General features: G+C 56.9%; 7 protein-coding genes across 7 annotated transcripts; 3 read left to right on the top strand and 4 right to left on the bottom strand.

Annotated features, from left to right (window-relative positions):
- Nucleotides 1-902: 902 nt before the first annotated feature.
- On the bottom strand, nt 903-1,832 carry PSEUBRA_004948 (uncharacterized protein; the record flags this gene model as incomplete). The annotated part of the gene is made up of 2 exons (XM_059465420.1): nt 903-1,483; nt 1,586-1,832. The coding sequence occupies 2 exons, from the start codon at nt 1,830-1,832 to the stop codon at nt 903-905; spliced, it is 828 nt and encodes a 275-aa protein (XP_059321593.1).
- A 1,152-nt stretch (nt 1,833-2,984) lies between these two features.
- On the top strand, nt 2,985-5,912 carry PSEUBRA_004949 (Oligopeptide transporter, OPT superfamily; the record flags this gene model as incomplete). The annotated part of the gene is made up of 1 exon (XM_016438413.1): nt 2,985-5,912. One exon carries the CDS (start codon nt 2,985-2,987, stop codon nt 5,910-5,912), a length of 2,928 nt encoding a protein of 975 aa, XP_016290889.1.
- Nucleotides 5,913-6,125: 213 nt separating this feature from the next.
- On the bottom strand, nt 6,126-6,488 carry PSEUBRA_004950 (Ribosomal protein S19/S15; the record flags this gene model as incomplete). Its single annotated transcript, XM_016438440.1, has 2 exons — nt 6,126-6,361; nt 6,446-6,488. The coding sequence occupies 2 exons, from the start codon at nt 6,486-6,488 to the stop codon at nt 6,126-6,128; spliced, it is 279 nt and encodes a 92-aa protein (XP_016290890.1).
- A 905-nt stretch (nt 6,489-7,393) lies between these two features.
- PSEUBRA_004951 (DAHP synthetase I/KDSA) lies at nt 7,394-8,572 on the top strand (the record flags this gene model as incomplete). Its single annotated transcript, XM_016438419.1, has 1 exon — nt 7,394-8,572. The coding sequence occupies one exon, from the start codon at nt 7,394-7,396 to the stop codon at nt 8,570-8,572; it is 1,179 nt and encodes a 392-aa protein (XP_016290891.1).
- Nucleotides 8,573-9,059: 487 nt separating this feature from the next.
- PSEUBRA_004952 (Cbp4) lies at nt 9,060-9,898 on the bottom strand (the record flags this gene model as incomplete). Its single annotated transcript, XM_016438445.1, has 4 exons — nt 9,060-9,143; nt 9,232-9,315; nt 9,674-9,705; nt 9,823-9,898. 4 exons carry the CDS (start codon nt 9,896-9,898, stop codon nt 9,060-9,062), a joined length of 276 nt encoding a protein of 91 aa, XP_016290892.1.
- A 588-nt stretch (nt 9,899-10,486) lies between these two features.
- Nucleotides 10,487-12,559, bottom strand: PSEUBRA_004953 (Pantoate-beta-alanine ligase; the record flags this gene model as incomplete). Its single annotated transcript, XM_059465421.1, has 2 exons — nt 10,487-11,773; nt 12,245-12,559. The coding sequence occupies 2 exons, from the start codon at nt 12,557-12,559 to the stop codon at nt 10,487-10,489; spliced, it is 1,602 nt and encodes a 533-aa protein (XP_059321594.1).
- Nucleotides 12,560-13,519: 960 nt separating this feature from the next.
- Nucleotides 13,520-14,689, top strand: PSEUBRA_004954 (Fungal pheromone mating factor; the record flags this gene model as incomplete). Its single annotated transcript, XM_016438427.1, has 3 exons — nt 13,520-13,985; nt 14,164-14,488; nt 14,575-14,689. 3 exons carry the CDS (start codon nt 13,520-13,522, stop codon nt 14,687-14,689), a joined length of 906 nt encoding a protein of 301 aa, XP_016290895.1.
- Nucleotides 14,690-14,801: the final 112 nt, after the last annotated feature.

A 14,801-nucleotide genomic window follows, 5' to 3' on the forward strand; every position in this document is an offset into this window, starting at 1 on the left:
CGGCTGAGTGTGTCACGACAGCCTGTCACGCTTCGCTTAGTCCTCCTGCCAATCGCCCTTTCTCGCGTGGCATTGACGACCTCTTTCACGTCGAACTCGCCCTCTTGCACGCCCCATCCATCGTTTGACATAAGGCCGAGCTCCATCGTTTGGCAATCGAGCTTCTGTCGCGGCGAGCGATATCTGATAGGAGCGAGTACCCGACCAAGCGTGCTCTCTCGTGCCTGGCGGGCGAGGTTGACCGGCTATCACGGGAGTCGGAATTGGCCGAGGTCGTGACACCATCACCATGCAAACTTGGGTGCGGTTCATCAAGCGACCGAGCAAGCCGCATCCAAATGTCTCGCCTCCTCGCTCATGTGCCATGTCGGCCTCTTGCGTTCCGGTCGGAGACGTTGCTTTCATGCAGACCCCGCTCAATTTATCGCCGCCTGACCGACTTCCTGGCTCCAACACCACGCATGCATGTCACTCACTGCAATGAGAAAAAGAGCCGTCCCTCGCTTGGTAGATCCTGTTTGTTTGGTCATCCTGGAAGGGCCGGCTACTGTTGCTCGCATCATGAGGCTCGGCTGAAGAGACAACTTGCCCTCGCTTAGCCAAGCGCGGCGTTCATGTTGCAACGTGGCGAATCGCGTGGTTTTGGTCACCCTCGGCGTCTTTGGCTTTGTATCTGGGGCATCGGTGATCCCGCGACCTGGCTGGAAGGGAACGCGACCTCGGTCCGCGTTCGTTCTGCTTGGCAGTCGACATTCAGTGATGTGCACAGTCTAAAGTCTTCCACGCCATTGACCTCGTCTCATGGCTCTTTGCCTTCGGTTTCTCAGAGCACGTGATCTTCGATGTAAAGACACAGAAACCGAGTTGACATTGAATCAGGAGAAGTACACGAGCTTGAGAAGCTAGTCATCGCACGGGAAAGGGGAGGCCAAGCTGCCGGGCTGACCATCTGGCACACTGGCTCGGCCACGCCCGGCCGACTTCTTCGCGTTCGTCGCCCTGATCGTCCGAACACCCCTCGTGTCTGCGGTCCACAATTTGTCCAACTGGGCCGCAAACTGCATCACCGCGTCAAATGAGCAGTGCGCGTCCTCGGAGACAATCTCGTACGATGCATCGCGATCGAAGAGCAGTACCGCATCGTTGATGGCGTTGAGTGCGACCGATTGGACGAAGAGGATGGTGCGAGGATGCTTGCCGATGCGGCGGTCACGGTATAGGGGCGAGGTGCTGGGGACGCGGAGGGGTACGGTCAGGTCGGACGAGAGCTGCAGCAGACCAATCTTGACATCCGGTCCATCTTGTTGCAGGGTACCCTCGAGACAGCCGACGAAGGACAGGCGATGCGGGTGAAGCACCGACGGATGGCGCTTGGCCAAGGCAATGGGCGCGTTGACGCGCTCGTGCGTGATCGAAGTGCCCAACAGTCGCGAACAGCCGTGTCGATGCGGACAGCATTGCTCCGTTGCCATCGTTGAATGCTCTGTAAGTGGGATGTGGAGTTCAGAGGCACGAAAGGGCAACAGTCAGTCACAATCCTAGCCAAAGCCCCCAGCAAGTCAACGTGCACAACGATGGAGCTCACCCGTTCTTGCACCAAGGAGAGCACGCACGATAGCATCGCCGAATCGCACTGGCATCGTGAAGAGGAAAGATGCTGTTGCGGCGACATCAGGAGGCGCGACTTCTCGGAAACCATGGTAGACGGAGCTCATGAGGAGGGCGGCGGCGCCCGTGAGGGTAACGAAGATGACGGTGACGGCAAAGAACCGCAGCAGAAGCGCAACGGTCATGTCCATGATCCAATCTGCCATCAACTCGAAGAACGGCATGTTGAGTCTGGCTGAGGAGGAGAGCAATGCGACTGATGCTGTGAGAGTAAGATAGAGGGAACGAGGAGGATCCTTTCACGAGCTTATATAACTAAGGTATGGCGGACACGAGGTGCGGAAGACAAAGGATGTTCGTTCCGCACTCGTCGATCATAAAGGTCTTCATCGATTGTCGCCAAGCGTCCGACCAAAAGCAGCGAACCCATCAAACCTTGTTTGTGCAGCCTTTGCCGATGCCAAGGCTCGATCTCGGAGCATGTCGGCGTCAAGCTTTGTTTGCTTCGATCTCGCGACGGTGATGAGCAGGTTGACACTTGAAGCCTGAGCAAAAGCTTCGCTCATCCTGACTATTCGAGACACATCACCTCGTACGAGCCCAAGTTGAAAGTTAGCGACCGTTGCCGGCCCTCATCATGGACGGATTGGTCTTGCTTAAGCTCGGTGCCAAGTTCTTTCTGTCAAAAGCCTCATCAAGCCTATTGCCACCAAATGACTGCACCTCTGCCGACTCGCTGAACCGTACGCTTATTTGATCCATCCAGACGCGGCGCGATCTTGCACAGACCAATCGGCACTATCGGAAGTCCAGGCGACGATCGCAAACGTATATGATTGCGAAGTGAACCTTAAATGATTCCACGATGTGACTGGTCTTCGTTCTCTTGAGATCGAGGTCACTGTGTGTGCAGCCGCGGCAACAGGGAAGGATCCACGCCTGTGGGACTGAACCCACCGAAAAGCCGACCCTCAATTTGTTTCCCACTTGGTCCCGCCCTGTATGAGCTTCGGGCCGAGGTCCGACTACAGTCCACTGACGGTGTCGTTATGGCGATGCGGCTCTCGCCTGTGTCTGACCGACGTCGTCAGGCCGGTCAGCGCTATGGCCCAAGTGGTGAGGGACGTCGCGAGCACTGTTGCGGCTCGGCGAGCGGTCCGAACAGGCCAAATGAGGCTCACGATCACCCACGTTGCCACTCATCCACGGTCCAGGAACCGGCTTGCAGCAAATCGAGGACCCACAACTCATTTGTCGAGTCAATGTTTGCGTCAACCGGAGAATGCTTCCTTACAAAAGACTGTCCTTAGGATCTGCACGGCTACCTTTGCTATCATGACATCGACCTGCGCCCCGATCTCAGCATCCTTGACGACATGACAAGACCAAAGACGGCGACCCTTCGTCCTTCGACCTCTGGCGGTCGGATCGATCCGACAGTCGGCCAGACAGCATCCCGAGCTCCGCAAAACGAGCAGACTCCCACGACGGATGACAAAGAAATTCTCTATTCGTCGAGCGATTCCACCTACGAGGGTGACAGCGACGACAATGATCGGGATCAACAGCATCATCAAGCCACAGACGAAGATGACGACGTTTTTGCTTTTGCTCCTCCTGGTCTCGGCATTCCAGCGATTCAGGTTGTCCCGGCACCGTCGAGCTTGCCAGCGCCCCCGCCTCCCGCTTTCAGCAACATCGAACATCCGGCCGAGGATCAGCGCAAAAGTATCCTCTGTGACGATCAACAAAACGCCGCCGTCAACGACGGCAGAGCCAACCTCGTGCACGTGCAAGAGCCGACGCACGAGGCTCCAGACGCTGTCGAGCAGCAGACGAATCGACCTATTCAGCGCTCCACCTCGATCAAGTGGGGTCCTTCGACGCACGAAGGTGGCGGCGGCGTAGGCGATGGCTCTGGCTCTGGCAAACATCGTGACTTGCCCGGCTCTCCGGCCTCCTCGACGTGGCATGACGGCGCTGCCTGCAGCAATCAAGCCGGCACCACGACTCCTACTTCAGACAGTGCCGACTTGCTTCGTATGCGGTCGCAGCCCTTCTCGCGTCGTGTCGAGCTCGAGCTGGAAGAAGAAGAAGACTCGCCCTACCCCGAAGTGCGCGCGTCCGTGTCCAACGTCGACGACCCTTCCATGCCAGCCATCACTTTCCGCTCGATCGTGTTCGGGCTGACTCTGTCCGCCTTTGCGTCGGCGGTCAACACGTTTCTCTCGCAGCGCAATCCTCCTATGCAGATCGCCGGCATCATTATCCAGATTCTCGTCCATCCGATCGGCATGCTCTTGGCAAAGGTCCTTCCCATTCGATCGTTTCGCATCAAGTTGCCGAAACTGCGAAGAGACCGAAGCGGCAAGCGCAGAACCACGTCGCACACCTGGTCGGTCAACCCGGGACCGTGGAACATCAAGGAGCACACCGTCGTCATGGTCGCCACCACGACGGGCCTCAATCCTTCCTACTCGTTGTCGTTGCTCCTAGCGCAAGACCTGCCCCTGTTCTGGGATGATCGGCGTCCATTCCTGTACGGCTTCCTTTCGATTTCGGCGACGCAGCTGATCGGTCTCGCGCTGACCGGCTTTGTGCGCCAGGTCCTTGTCGAACCAGCGTCGATGGTCTGGCCGCAAAACCTAGCCGTTTCGACCGTGCTGAACACCCTTCATGCCGATGAGGATTCCATCCCGCGTCGAGGCCAACGCCAGATGTCCCGTCTCGCCTTCTTCAACCTGGTCTCGCTCGTCGCCTTTGTCGTCTACCTCTTCCCCGGCTACCTCGCCATCTCGCTCTCGGTGTTCAACTGGGTCTGTTGGATCTGGCCGAACAATGTGCCTGTCAACGTCGTCTTTGGCACTGCGAGCGGGTTGGGTGCGAGCGTGTTGACGTTCGACTGGACGCAGGTGACCTATCTGAGTTCGCCGCTGGTGGCGCCTTGGTGGGCGCAGGTCAACCTGTTTGCCGGGTTCGTGGCGGGCATTTGGATCGCTGCGCCGATCTTATACTTTACCAACGCGCTGCACACCGCCTATCTACCGATCTTGTCGGGGGCCAGCTTCGACCGCTTCGGCCAGCATTACAACGTCACCCTCGTCTCGCCCGATCGCCACACGCTGCTCGAGGAGGCTTACGAGGGCTATTCGCAGGTGTACATCTCTGCAGGGCTGATCGTCACCTACTTTGGCGGGTTTGCGGCCATCACTACGACGATTGTCCACACAGCGCTGTACCATGGCCGGTTCGTATGGGGGAGGATGCGATCGAATAGGGGCTTGCCGGACGATGTGCATGCGCGATTGATGCGGCGATATGCTGGCGTTCCCTTGCTCTGGCACGCCGTGCTGCTGATCGCCGGTCTCGCCATGTCGGTCTGTCTGGCGACTGCTTACGGCACAGGGCTACCCATCTGGGCGTTGTGCCTGGCCATCCTCATCCCTATCATCTACATCATTCCGCTGGGCTTCATCTTTGCCACGAGTGGCTACCCGCCCGGCGTCAACCTCGTCTCGGAGCTGCTTGCCTCGTGGGTCCTTCCCGGCAGACCGCTGCCGGTGATGATGTTCAAAGCGATCGGCCAGCAGACGCTCTCGTTCGCGCTGCTGTTCGCGCAGGATCAGAAGCTGGCGCACTACATGAAGGTGGCGCCTCAACCGATCTTTCTCGTCCAGGTGCTCTCGATCCTCGTCAACAGCGTCGTGCAGATGCTGACGAAGAACTTTATGCGGGACCACATCGTCGATCTGTGCGATCCGGATCAGCCGCAGTACTTCACGTGTCCGGGCGTCAACCTCTTCTACACCGCCTCGGTGCTGTGGGGTGCCATCGGAGTGGAGCGCAGCTTTGGGCCTACGTCGCCCTACCGTCCGCTGTTCTTCGGTCTGCTCGTGGGCGCTGTTGTGCCGGTCGTGACGTGGTTTGCGTCGAGAAAGCTAAAGTGGTCGTGGACAAAGCTCATTGCGACCCCAATCTTCTTTGGCGGCATGAGCATGGCACCGCCTGCATCAGGGATCAACTTTACCTCGGCCATCGTCGTCGGCTTCGTGTTCCAATACTGGATGCGACGACACCGCGTGGGCTGGTGGGCGAGGTACAACTTTGTGCTGGCGGGTGCGCTGGATTTCGGCACGCTGCTGTCGTGCATGATGATCTACTTTGTGCTGCAGCTGCCGAAGGACGGGGCGTTGGAGTTGGAGTGGTGGGGGAATACGGTGTTTATGGACACGGCGGATGCCAACGAGGTGCCGCTGCTCCAGGTGCCGGATGAAGGCTTTGCGCCGGCCCCAGGGGCGGCGTAGGGCTATGTGTATGCGTTGCCGTGAGCCATTATTTCGACGCTTCCATGCGTGTCAGCCGTGTGCGCAAATAGTCAGGGTAGTTTCTGCTGTCGAGTCAGTAATCGGTGAGCGGGACGAGTCGATTGCGAAGATGTCGAGATACAAGTACAGATGATGTGGAGCGCCCTCGTGAAGGCGTCTGTTTCGGTGTGGTGTCAATGCGATGAGTCGGAATCACTTGTTCTTGGTGAGCCTGTATCGGAAAGGTTTCCTTGTTGGTGCAAACTCGCCGAGCTTGTGTCCGACCATCTCTTCGGTGACGGTCAATGGGATGTGGTGCTTGCCGTTGTGCACGAGGAACTTGAGGCCGACAAAGTTGGGCAAGATGGTGCAGCTCCTTGCGTTGGTACGGATGGCGGTGTTGTTCTTGAGCGCCTCGGCGAGGTTGGGGAATGCAACGAAAAAAGGGCCTGTCGCGATGAAGCGAAGAAGAATGATGTCAGCTTCTTGTCACTCGCGATGCTCTGTCTTGAGCTATAAACGCGCCAACCTACCCTTCCACGCAGAGCGTGACCTGAGTATTGATGTTGATAGCATGATGCTCGATATGTGTGTGAGTCGGTGGTGGTGCTCAGCAGCTGTGAAGGCTTGTGACTGAAAAGAAGAAAGCTCAGCCCGAGCAGTCTGCCAGTCCGAGTTCCGCGCCGCCTCTCTTTTTCCATATTGTTAGACCTCCTTTGTCACTGCACGTGTGGTGAAATTCGACCTGTCTCGGCGCCACTTCGGTGGTTGGCAGACGCACTCAGCAGTCGAGGTCGTTTTCTCAGCCCGCTGCTTTGCAAGGTCGATTGTCGACGTGTCCACCCCAACACCGCCCACCACACGGTGCCATCGTTGTCGAGCACACGTCGCAGCAACATTGGATCGATGACCACCACGCTGCTCGACAACGACGATTCACACCGCATTGCAGGTCACAATGATACCGAGAAAGGGGAGTGGTGTTGCTGAAGTCGACGTCGACTTGTTCTAGATCGTCGAGGCGTGAAAACCCGAGTCACATTTGTTTGAGAAGAAAATCTTTAAAATCTGGAAGAACTCGATGCACGGCTGCAGTCAGGGTGCTGCCTGGCTTCCAGAGAATTTTTCATATACGGCGTCATCTGAAACAGGGCCATTCGCATTGTCGCCGTACCTTGATGCTGATCCTGAATGTTACTGCTGCTGAACATCAGTCAGGCCAACAGCGGCGTCGAATTCGGAGATTGTCACCTGCTGATACTAGCCATGTTCCCAAAGGCAAGCAACGCAACGACGGCTAGCCGAATGAAATGCCCCCTTGTGATTGAGAGAAAAATCAGAACGGCATGCACGTTCCTTGTCTGAGTTCATCTTGAAGCCACTTCTTCCTTCCTTCTCTTTTATCACCACCGCCATCATCTCCTTAAGTGCAGCTTGCCGCGTCTCAAGCTCCCACTTCCATCCGCGCACACACAGACACCATGTCGTCGAGCATCGCGGCCAACACCGCCAACGGCCGATCCGCCGAGCCCCTCGCCCAGGCCATCCTCAACAACGGCGCTAACGACGAATACGCCTACGTCAACGATGTGCGTGTCGCTGGCTTCGAGCCTTTGATCTCGCCCGGGCTGTTGCTTCACGAGATCCCCGTCCCCAAAGAGTCCCAGGCCACCATCGCTCGCGCAAGAGGTCAGTCGAGCGCCATCATCAACGGCCACGACGACCGCCTCCTCGTCGTTGTCGGTCCTTGCTCCATCCACGATGTCGACCAGGCCAAGGAGTACGCCAAGCTGCTCAAGGCTGGAATCGACGAGAAATGGTCGCAGGGACTCGTCGTCATCATGCGCGCCTACTTCGAAAAGCCACGCACCACGGTCGGCTGGAAAGGTCTCATCAACGACCCCGACATCAACGGCAGCTTCCAGATCAACCGCGGTCTCAAAATTGCACGTAATTTGCTCGTCGACCTCACAGCACAGGGTGTGCCCGTCGCATGCGAGGTGCTCGACACCATCTCGCCCCAGTACACCTCGGACCTCTACTCGTGGGGTGCCATCGGTGCGCGCACCACCGAGTCGCAGCTGCACCGCGAACTCGTCTCGGGTCTTTCGATGCCCATCGGTTTCAAGAACGGCACCGACGGCGGTCTCGGTGTCGCCGTCGACGCGATTCGCGCCTCGTCGCAACCCCACGCTTTCATGGGTGTCACCAGCCAGGGTCTCGCCGCCATCGTCCGCACCGTCGGCAACGCCGACCTCCACATCGTCCACCGCGGCGGCTCCAAGGGCACCAACTACGACGCCGAATCCGTCCAGTCGTCCAAGGCACAGCTCACAAAGGCGCTACCCGACCGTCACCCGAGCATCATGATCGACTGCTCGCACGGCAACTCCAACAAGGACTACCGCAACCAGCCCAAGGTGGTCGACTCGATCGCCGAGCAGCTCGCCCAGGGTGAGACCGCGATTACGGGTGTCATGATCGAATCGCATCTCAACGAGGGCAAGCAGGGCGAGCCCAAGAACGGCGCCATCGACCAGCTCAAGTACGGCGTCTCGATTACGGATGGTTGCGTGGGCTGGGAGACGACGGTCGAGATGCTCGACAAGCTCAACGCTGCCGTGCTCAAGAGGAGAGAGCTGCGCGGCAACAAGGCTTAGGCGAACTCTGTGATGTGCTCTTGTTTCCCATCTTTGCATTGAATCATCTTATCCGTACCTGTGCTGTTTTCGGGGTTGTGTGAACCGCAAGAGCGAGGCAGGGCGGTGCGTGCTGCACGTCGTTGGTCGATCGACGAGCTGGGCAAGTGTTCGTGAATCGCACGCGGTTGTCGGTTGTCGCTGCGACCAAGGATCGTGACGGGTGCTGTCGATGTGAGTTGGTTGCACGGCTGCCTGGTGCGGCGGGTCGACAGTGTCGCCCTTCCATGCGCTCCACGGCCTAACGATGCGTTGTGCCACCTGAAGCTGACCGTGACTCCCGTCGTGACTGCCGTTGTGAGCTCTGCTGGTCGTTGCTGGGTCGGAAGTCATGGCGATGTACAAAGTCGAAGCGGTCCTCGCACGCTGCTGCTTCAGGCAAGGCAGCCGCCGATCCAGTCGATCCACGCACATCCCCGATTCGCGTAACCACTCTTTGCATTTCTATCTAGATGCGAGGCGGCGGCGTCGAGTTTCTGTACTTTGCGCCTTCGGCCCACACGGGCGCTGTGTCGTCCTGCTCCTTGGCCCTCTGTTACATCGTCGGCGTCGCAACGAGGGAAAGGTGGTCAATAGATCGGACGAGAAAGAGCGGGTGCGGGGGGACAGTCGAGACTCACCTTGAGCTGCTCGGCGTACGCCGCTTTGCGAGAGGCTGCCAATCGCTGGGCGTCGACTTGGCGCTTGAGATCGGGTGAAAGGGCCTGTTGTGTGCGCCGCGATAGCCGTGTGAGGAAGCGACGTCAAAGGAATAGGATCGCCGACATCCGGGGGATGCAGGGTGCAGGGTGCATCGTTGCAATGCCGTGTAGAAAGAAGTCGAGATGAGAGCAAACCAGACCGTCGTGTCGTCAAAGGGCATTCGGAGTGTGCCATGAAAGGAAGCGTCGAGGTGGCGTTGATGCAGCAAGGTCGTGAAAGGGAAAGGCGCAAGAAGAAAGGAGGGACAAAGCGATTGTAAGCGTGGAAGCCCAAGCGTCAAAGGAGCGGCGCTACATGTGCCCCTTTGCGTGGGCGCAGAAGCAACGCCGTCAAAGGGAAGCGCAGGTGCGCAAAACGTACATCGTAGAACTGCTGATCCGTCGGAGTGGTTGCTGTCGAATGTCAAAGGGATGCAGAGCGTGGAACGCATGGGGTCAGCGACGACAAAGCGTAGCAGGCGCCGTCAAAGGAAGCGCGCTCCGGCGGAAGCAACTCCGAAAGGGACGTACCTTTCATGATGGCGTATCCGATGGCGATTGTAACCGCGCCTCCGAAAAGCGCTCTCGGCCAAGGCGACCCCGACATAATTGCGCGGTCGATGAAAGGGAAGCTAAAAGGGAAGGTGTGGTGGGAGGAAAGGAAAAGGATTCGGATGCTTTGTTGCCGGGCGAGCGGGTCTGAGAAAGTTCGGCAAAGGGTCTAGTTTGCGGACAAGGCGCGGGTTGATGCTCGACAAAGGCAAGATTCGTATCCGTCGGAAGCGGTTGCAGTTCAACCGAGGTGTTGCTGCAAGGTTGTGGTGGGTTGAGGGTACCAATGCGGTGTCAGGGGTAGTCGATTGTCGAAGACGAACAAAGAGCGGTCCCCTTTGTGATTCGTGCAGGTGGTTGTGTGGGAGCGACATCAAAGGGGAGCTCTGCAGCAAAAAGCAAGCAAGTCTATCGACTGCAACTCAACCGCCCTTTGTTCCAAAAACCACACGAGAGCCTACGCTGAGCCTTTTGGTCAGCAGGCCCATGTGGAGGAATTGAATTCTCAAGATGTTAGCGCTGCTATCCCTCACCTGCTGATTTTGAGAGCCAAGGCTCGACTTCTCAGCCCGGTGTGTGTCCTCCCCCATCTTCTCACCCTGCACGATGTGTAGGCTTGATGCCAATCAGGGACTTGCTTGCATTACAGCTTGAATCCGAGCAAGAGATTGTCAATGAGTCGAGTGACCTTGCCGCCGTTGCCCTGACTGATCAACGCTGCTCCGCTGAGGATAGCTCCTTGGCTCACGTCGATCGCCGATGCGCCCTTGTCCGCCAACAGCGACTCCACGTTCTCCAGTGTCTTTGGATGGTTCAACGAGATGTAGTCCAACTTGAGGTCCACACTCTTGCCATCCTGCTTGCACCGGTCTACCTCCTCAAGAACTACCGCTCTCGCAGTATCCAGCGTCTTCTTGATCCGCTCCTGCTTGTCCGTGTCTGACCAATGCGACTGCTCCCACACCTCCTGTCCTGCCCTGAGCGCGCGATAGAGTACCGGCGCGACCTTCCGTGAGTCTGGTGTCAAGTATGCGTTGCGACTGCTAAGCGCAAGATTGTCCTTTGGATCACGACCTGTTGGAATGACGCGAAAATGTTCCGGTGAAGGTGGGTGCGAAAAGACGAGGTCCGAGACGAGACGACGAAGCACAACACACTGTTGGATGTCCTTCTGACCAAAGTAGGTGCGGTCGGGCTGAATGATGTGAAAGAGCTTGGTGACGACGGTTGCTACGCCGCGGAAGAAGGTGGGTCTGCTCCCGCCCTCCATCTGGTGACTGAGACCCTTGACCTCTACAAACGCGCCAATCTGGTCCGCTACGACCTGTGTGAAGCCGTTTGGATACATCTCCTTGACGCTAGGTACGAATGCGGTATCCACTTTGCGGCCGGAAGGGTGAGATATCGAGGCGAGCTTGGCGATGTCCGATTCGACGGTGCGTGGATACGAAGCAAGGTCCTCAGTGGGAGCAAACTGAGCTGGATTGACAAAGATCGACACGACGGTGTAGTCGTTTTCTTCCAAGCTAGCTCGTACGAGCTTGAGATGCCCATCGTGAAGCGCGCCCATGGTCGCGACAAAGCCGACCGACTTGCCCTCCCTGGTGGCTTGTGCTCGCCATGCTCGGTAGTCTCGCACTGTGGTGAAGATGGGGATCGGAGAGTCGGCGACAGGCGAGTCGGCCGAAGACGAGAAGGCTCTCGAGCTGAATATGCTTGCTGTGGGTGTTGAAGGTCGATGTGTCGAGTGCATGGGAAAAAGCCGACGTTGTGTCACGTATCGAGACGTTGGGCGCACTGTCGAAGAGGACAGGTTGCGCAGCGTGATTGTCTTGGTTGGTCTGGTCGATGTGCCAGTGGCTGGTCCGCTACCGACCACCGGGGAGCCAAATGCTTGTGTGAGCAAGCTACGTGCAACCCGTGCATCCCGCTGCGCCATCGTGTTAGGAGGATGAGGGGGAGCGTGGTCAAGAAGGTTGGACGAGCCAAAGACGTGGAAGAATTGCAAACAGTGAAATTCCCGGTGAAAGCCTTGTTTCTCCGCACGGACTCAAAATTGCAACATCTCAACACTTTCGCGCTTGCAAGCCCAGTCTACTTGGTCTCTATGGCTTTGAGCCGCAAGACCTCGCCCACGCTGCACTTGCACCCAAGTCATGTCGTCGCCCATTGCAGGTCCCGAGAGTAAATGGTTCAATGATTGCATTTGCGCACTCGATTATGACGAACAAGATGGATGGAGAGGTCTCAGATGGGAATGCGCTGTCGGGTTACATTGAGTGGGCCGTCAACCGAGAGCTGTTGGCGTGATTGCAGGCACGCCGAAAGGAGTCATGAAGGAAGCCTTCAGGTGATCAGTTGTCCATGTCTGGCTCCGCCTCGCCATCCAGATATCACTTACCTTTGGCAAAATCAGCGCCATCATAGCCACAAGCGAAAAGATCAACGACATCCAAGGACCGCCCGTCGACGCCTCTCTCGTCTTGCTCGACTTGAAAGGCTTGTCGTGCGCAATGTGAGCGCAGGCGAAGATCAAGCCCGCGTACGCGATGTAGGGCGCCCGAGTCAGCATGGCGGCACCGCTCATCATGCTCACCGATCCCAGGAAGGACGCGTAGATGTCGATCTCGTCCGTCTTCCACGATGCGGGCAGCACCAGCGGGCGGACCAACTCCGGGCGTCGTGGGTCGGATGTTTCGACTCGTCTGTACGACATGGCGTCGTCTCTTTCGGTGCGTGACGAGGTCTGGTTCTTGGAGATGTGGACGGAAAAGCCGCGTGGAGGTACGTTGAGAATAGAGATGGTGGTTGAGGGATCGACGGTTCCCAAATCGGGAAGAAGCGAAGTGCGCGATTCAGATCTGTCTTTCGAAGAATCGGAAATCCACTATTCCGAGAACGCGGGCCGCCACGTGGCCTGTCAGATTAAGCGAAATCCTAGGCGTAGGCATTTACGCAGCTCGCACACACTGAAGAAGGAGGAAAAGGATTGGGATTCTTTGGTCGGCCAACCTACATGAGAGGGGGACAGTGACGAAGAGGAGAAGCACAAACAGAATCAATGTGGGCGAGGACTCCCCTAGAGGCCAGCGGAAAAGCGATGCGTTCGCTCAAACTGCAGCAAGAAACATTCCAGTCGGATGAGACTTTTTCGAGAGCCATATCAAATCTAGTGAGGGAGATGGGAGATGCTCTTCCCGGTGTTCCATGCACTTCGCTCGAAGAACGCGTAGGACGAGTGCTGGGGCTGAAAACGCTTTGTAGGCATGCTGGTTCTTTCTCTGGACCAAAGAAAGGGAACTTGAACCCAGGCACTGCGTAGACTGTCCCTTTGTCGAGCCATTGTGGGAAAATTAGTCCTGCATCATTCGGAATCGTACCCAGTACGCGTGTCTGCTCCCACGCCTCAACGTCCTTTCATTTTCATGAACACAATGAGAACAAAGGGCTAGAAGCTGTGGTATATCTGGCTCAGCTGAGTGTACAGCCGCTCTTACCAATGACTGGCAGGAACTGTATGTGCGCTCTGTCATCCATCTGATATATACCGAACGGTCGACACATCATCCGTCTTTGCATCAACTCAATCGGTCCGAACTCGAACGCCGGCATTTCATTCGACATGCTAGACCACGTAAGCCCATTTCTATCACTCCTTGCGTTTCTACTAGTCCTGATGCCTCTGGCCTGGCACGTCAGAAGTCGGAATGTCGGCACCATCGCGCTATCAGTCTGGCTCTTGCTCGGCAATCTCGACACGATCATAAACTCGTTCGCCTGGTGGTCGTCAACAGCGGACAAAGCTCCCGGCTTCTGCGAGATCAGCGTCAGACTCCGGCATGTGATGTTCATCGCTATTCCTGCATCGAACCTCGTCATTGCCAAGAAGCTCGAGGCAATTGCTTCAACTCGCCAAATTCGAGTAGCGGCCGCGGATCGAAGAAGGGCGGTCGTCGTTGATCTCATGATCTGCGTCGGCATTCCCTTCGTCTTCGGTGCGCTCATGGTAGTCAATCAAGCCCGATCCTACTCGATCATTCAAGAGATCGGTTGCTGGCCGGTCCTTACCACGTCCTGGGTTTGGGTTCTACTTGTGGCACTTCCCGTCATCCTGGTCTGCCTCGTCTCTGCGATTTACAGTGGTACGTACAGTAAATCTTTCCATCTTTCGAGGGCCTACGCAGGAGACTGACAGACTTTCTTGAACAGTACTTGCATTTCGCTGGTTCTGGATTCGTCGACGCCAATTTCAGGCGGTGTTGCAAAGCAACGCCTCGAACATAAACAGGAATCGCTACATCCGGCTTCTCGCCCTCACAGCTGTCGACATGTTGATCTTCTTTCCCGTCTACATCGGCAGCATCGCAAAGCAGATCAAAGATGCGATCACCGTTGGGTACGGCTCATGGCAGTTCCAGCATCAGAACTTCGGCGAAGTCTTGCAGGTACCCGCGGATCTTGTGAAGCTACAAAGCTCGGGGCAGAGGGGATTGATTCTGTCGAGACTCGTGTGCCCTATCTCGGGCTTGATTTTCTTCGCCATGTTTGGTTTCGGCCAGGAAGTACGTCAGGGCTACAAGCAAGCTTTTGGCAGAGTACTGAGCTTTTGCAAGCTCCGAAAGGTGACCAACCTGCCGCCACCTGGGTAAGTTCCACGGCCATCGCTATGACGACATGATCCGACCAAGATACTGACTGAAACAAACTCTCCACCTTTGATGGGTATCACAGACCTATTGTCGCCGATATTGAAGTAGTCACCTTTCGTTCCCGCGAGACTTGTGGCGCGCCTAGTCCACACTCAGAAAAGTTCAGCTTCAACAAGCACGCTCTTGAAGACGCCTAGAGGGCGCCTTTTGTCTCGCACCCGCACGCCTACCTTCGTGTTGATCATGATCCATACGTAGTGTCCGTTATCTCCATTCATTTGAACATTCACATACTTTTAGTCTGAGCTG

Source organism: Kalmanozyma brasiliensis, assembly GCF_000497045.1.
Source record: "Kalmanozyma brasiliensis GHG001 unplaced genomic scaffold PSEUBRA_SCAF4, whole genome shotgun sequence".
NCBI lineage: Eukaryota > Fungi > Basidiomycota > Ustilaginomycetes > Ustilaginales > Kalmanozyma > Kalmanozyma brasiliensis.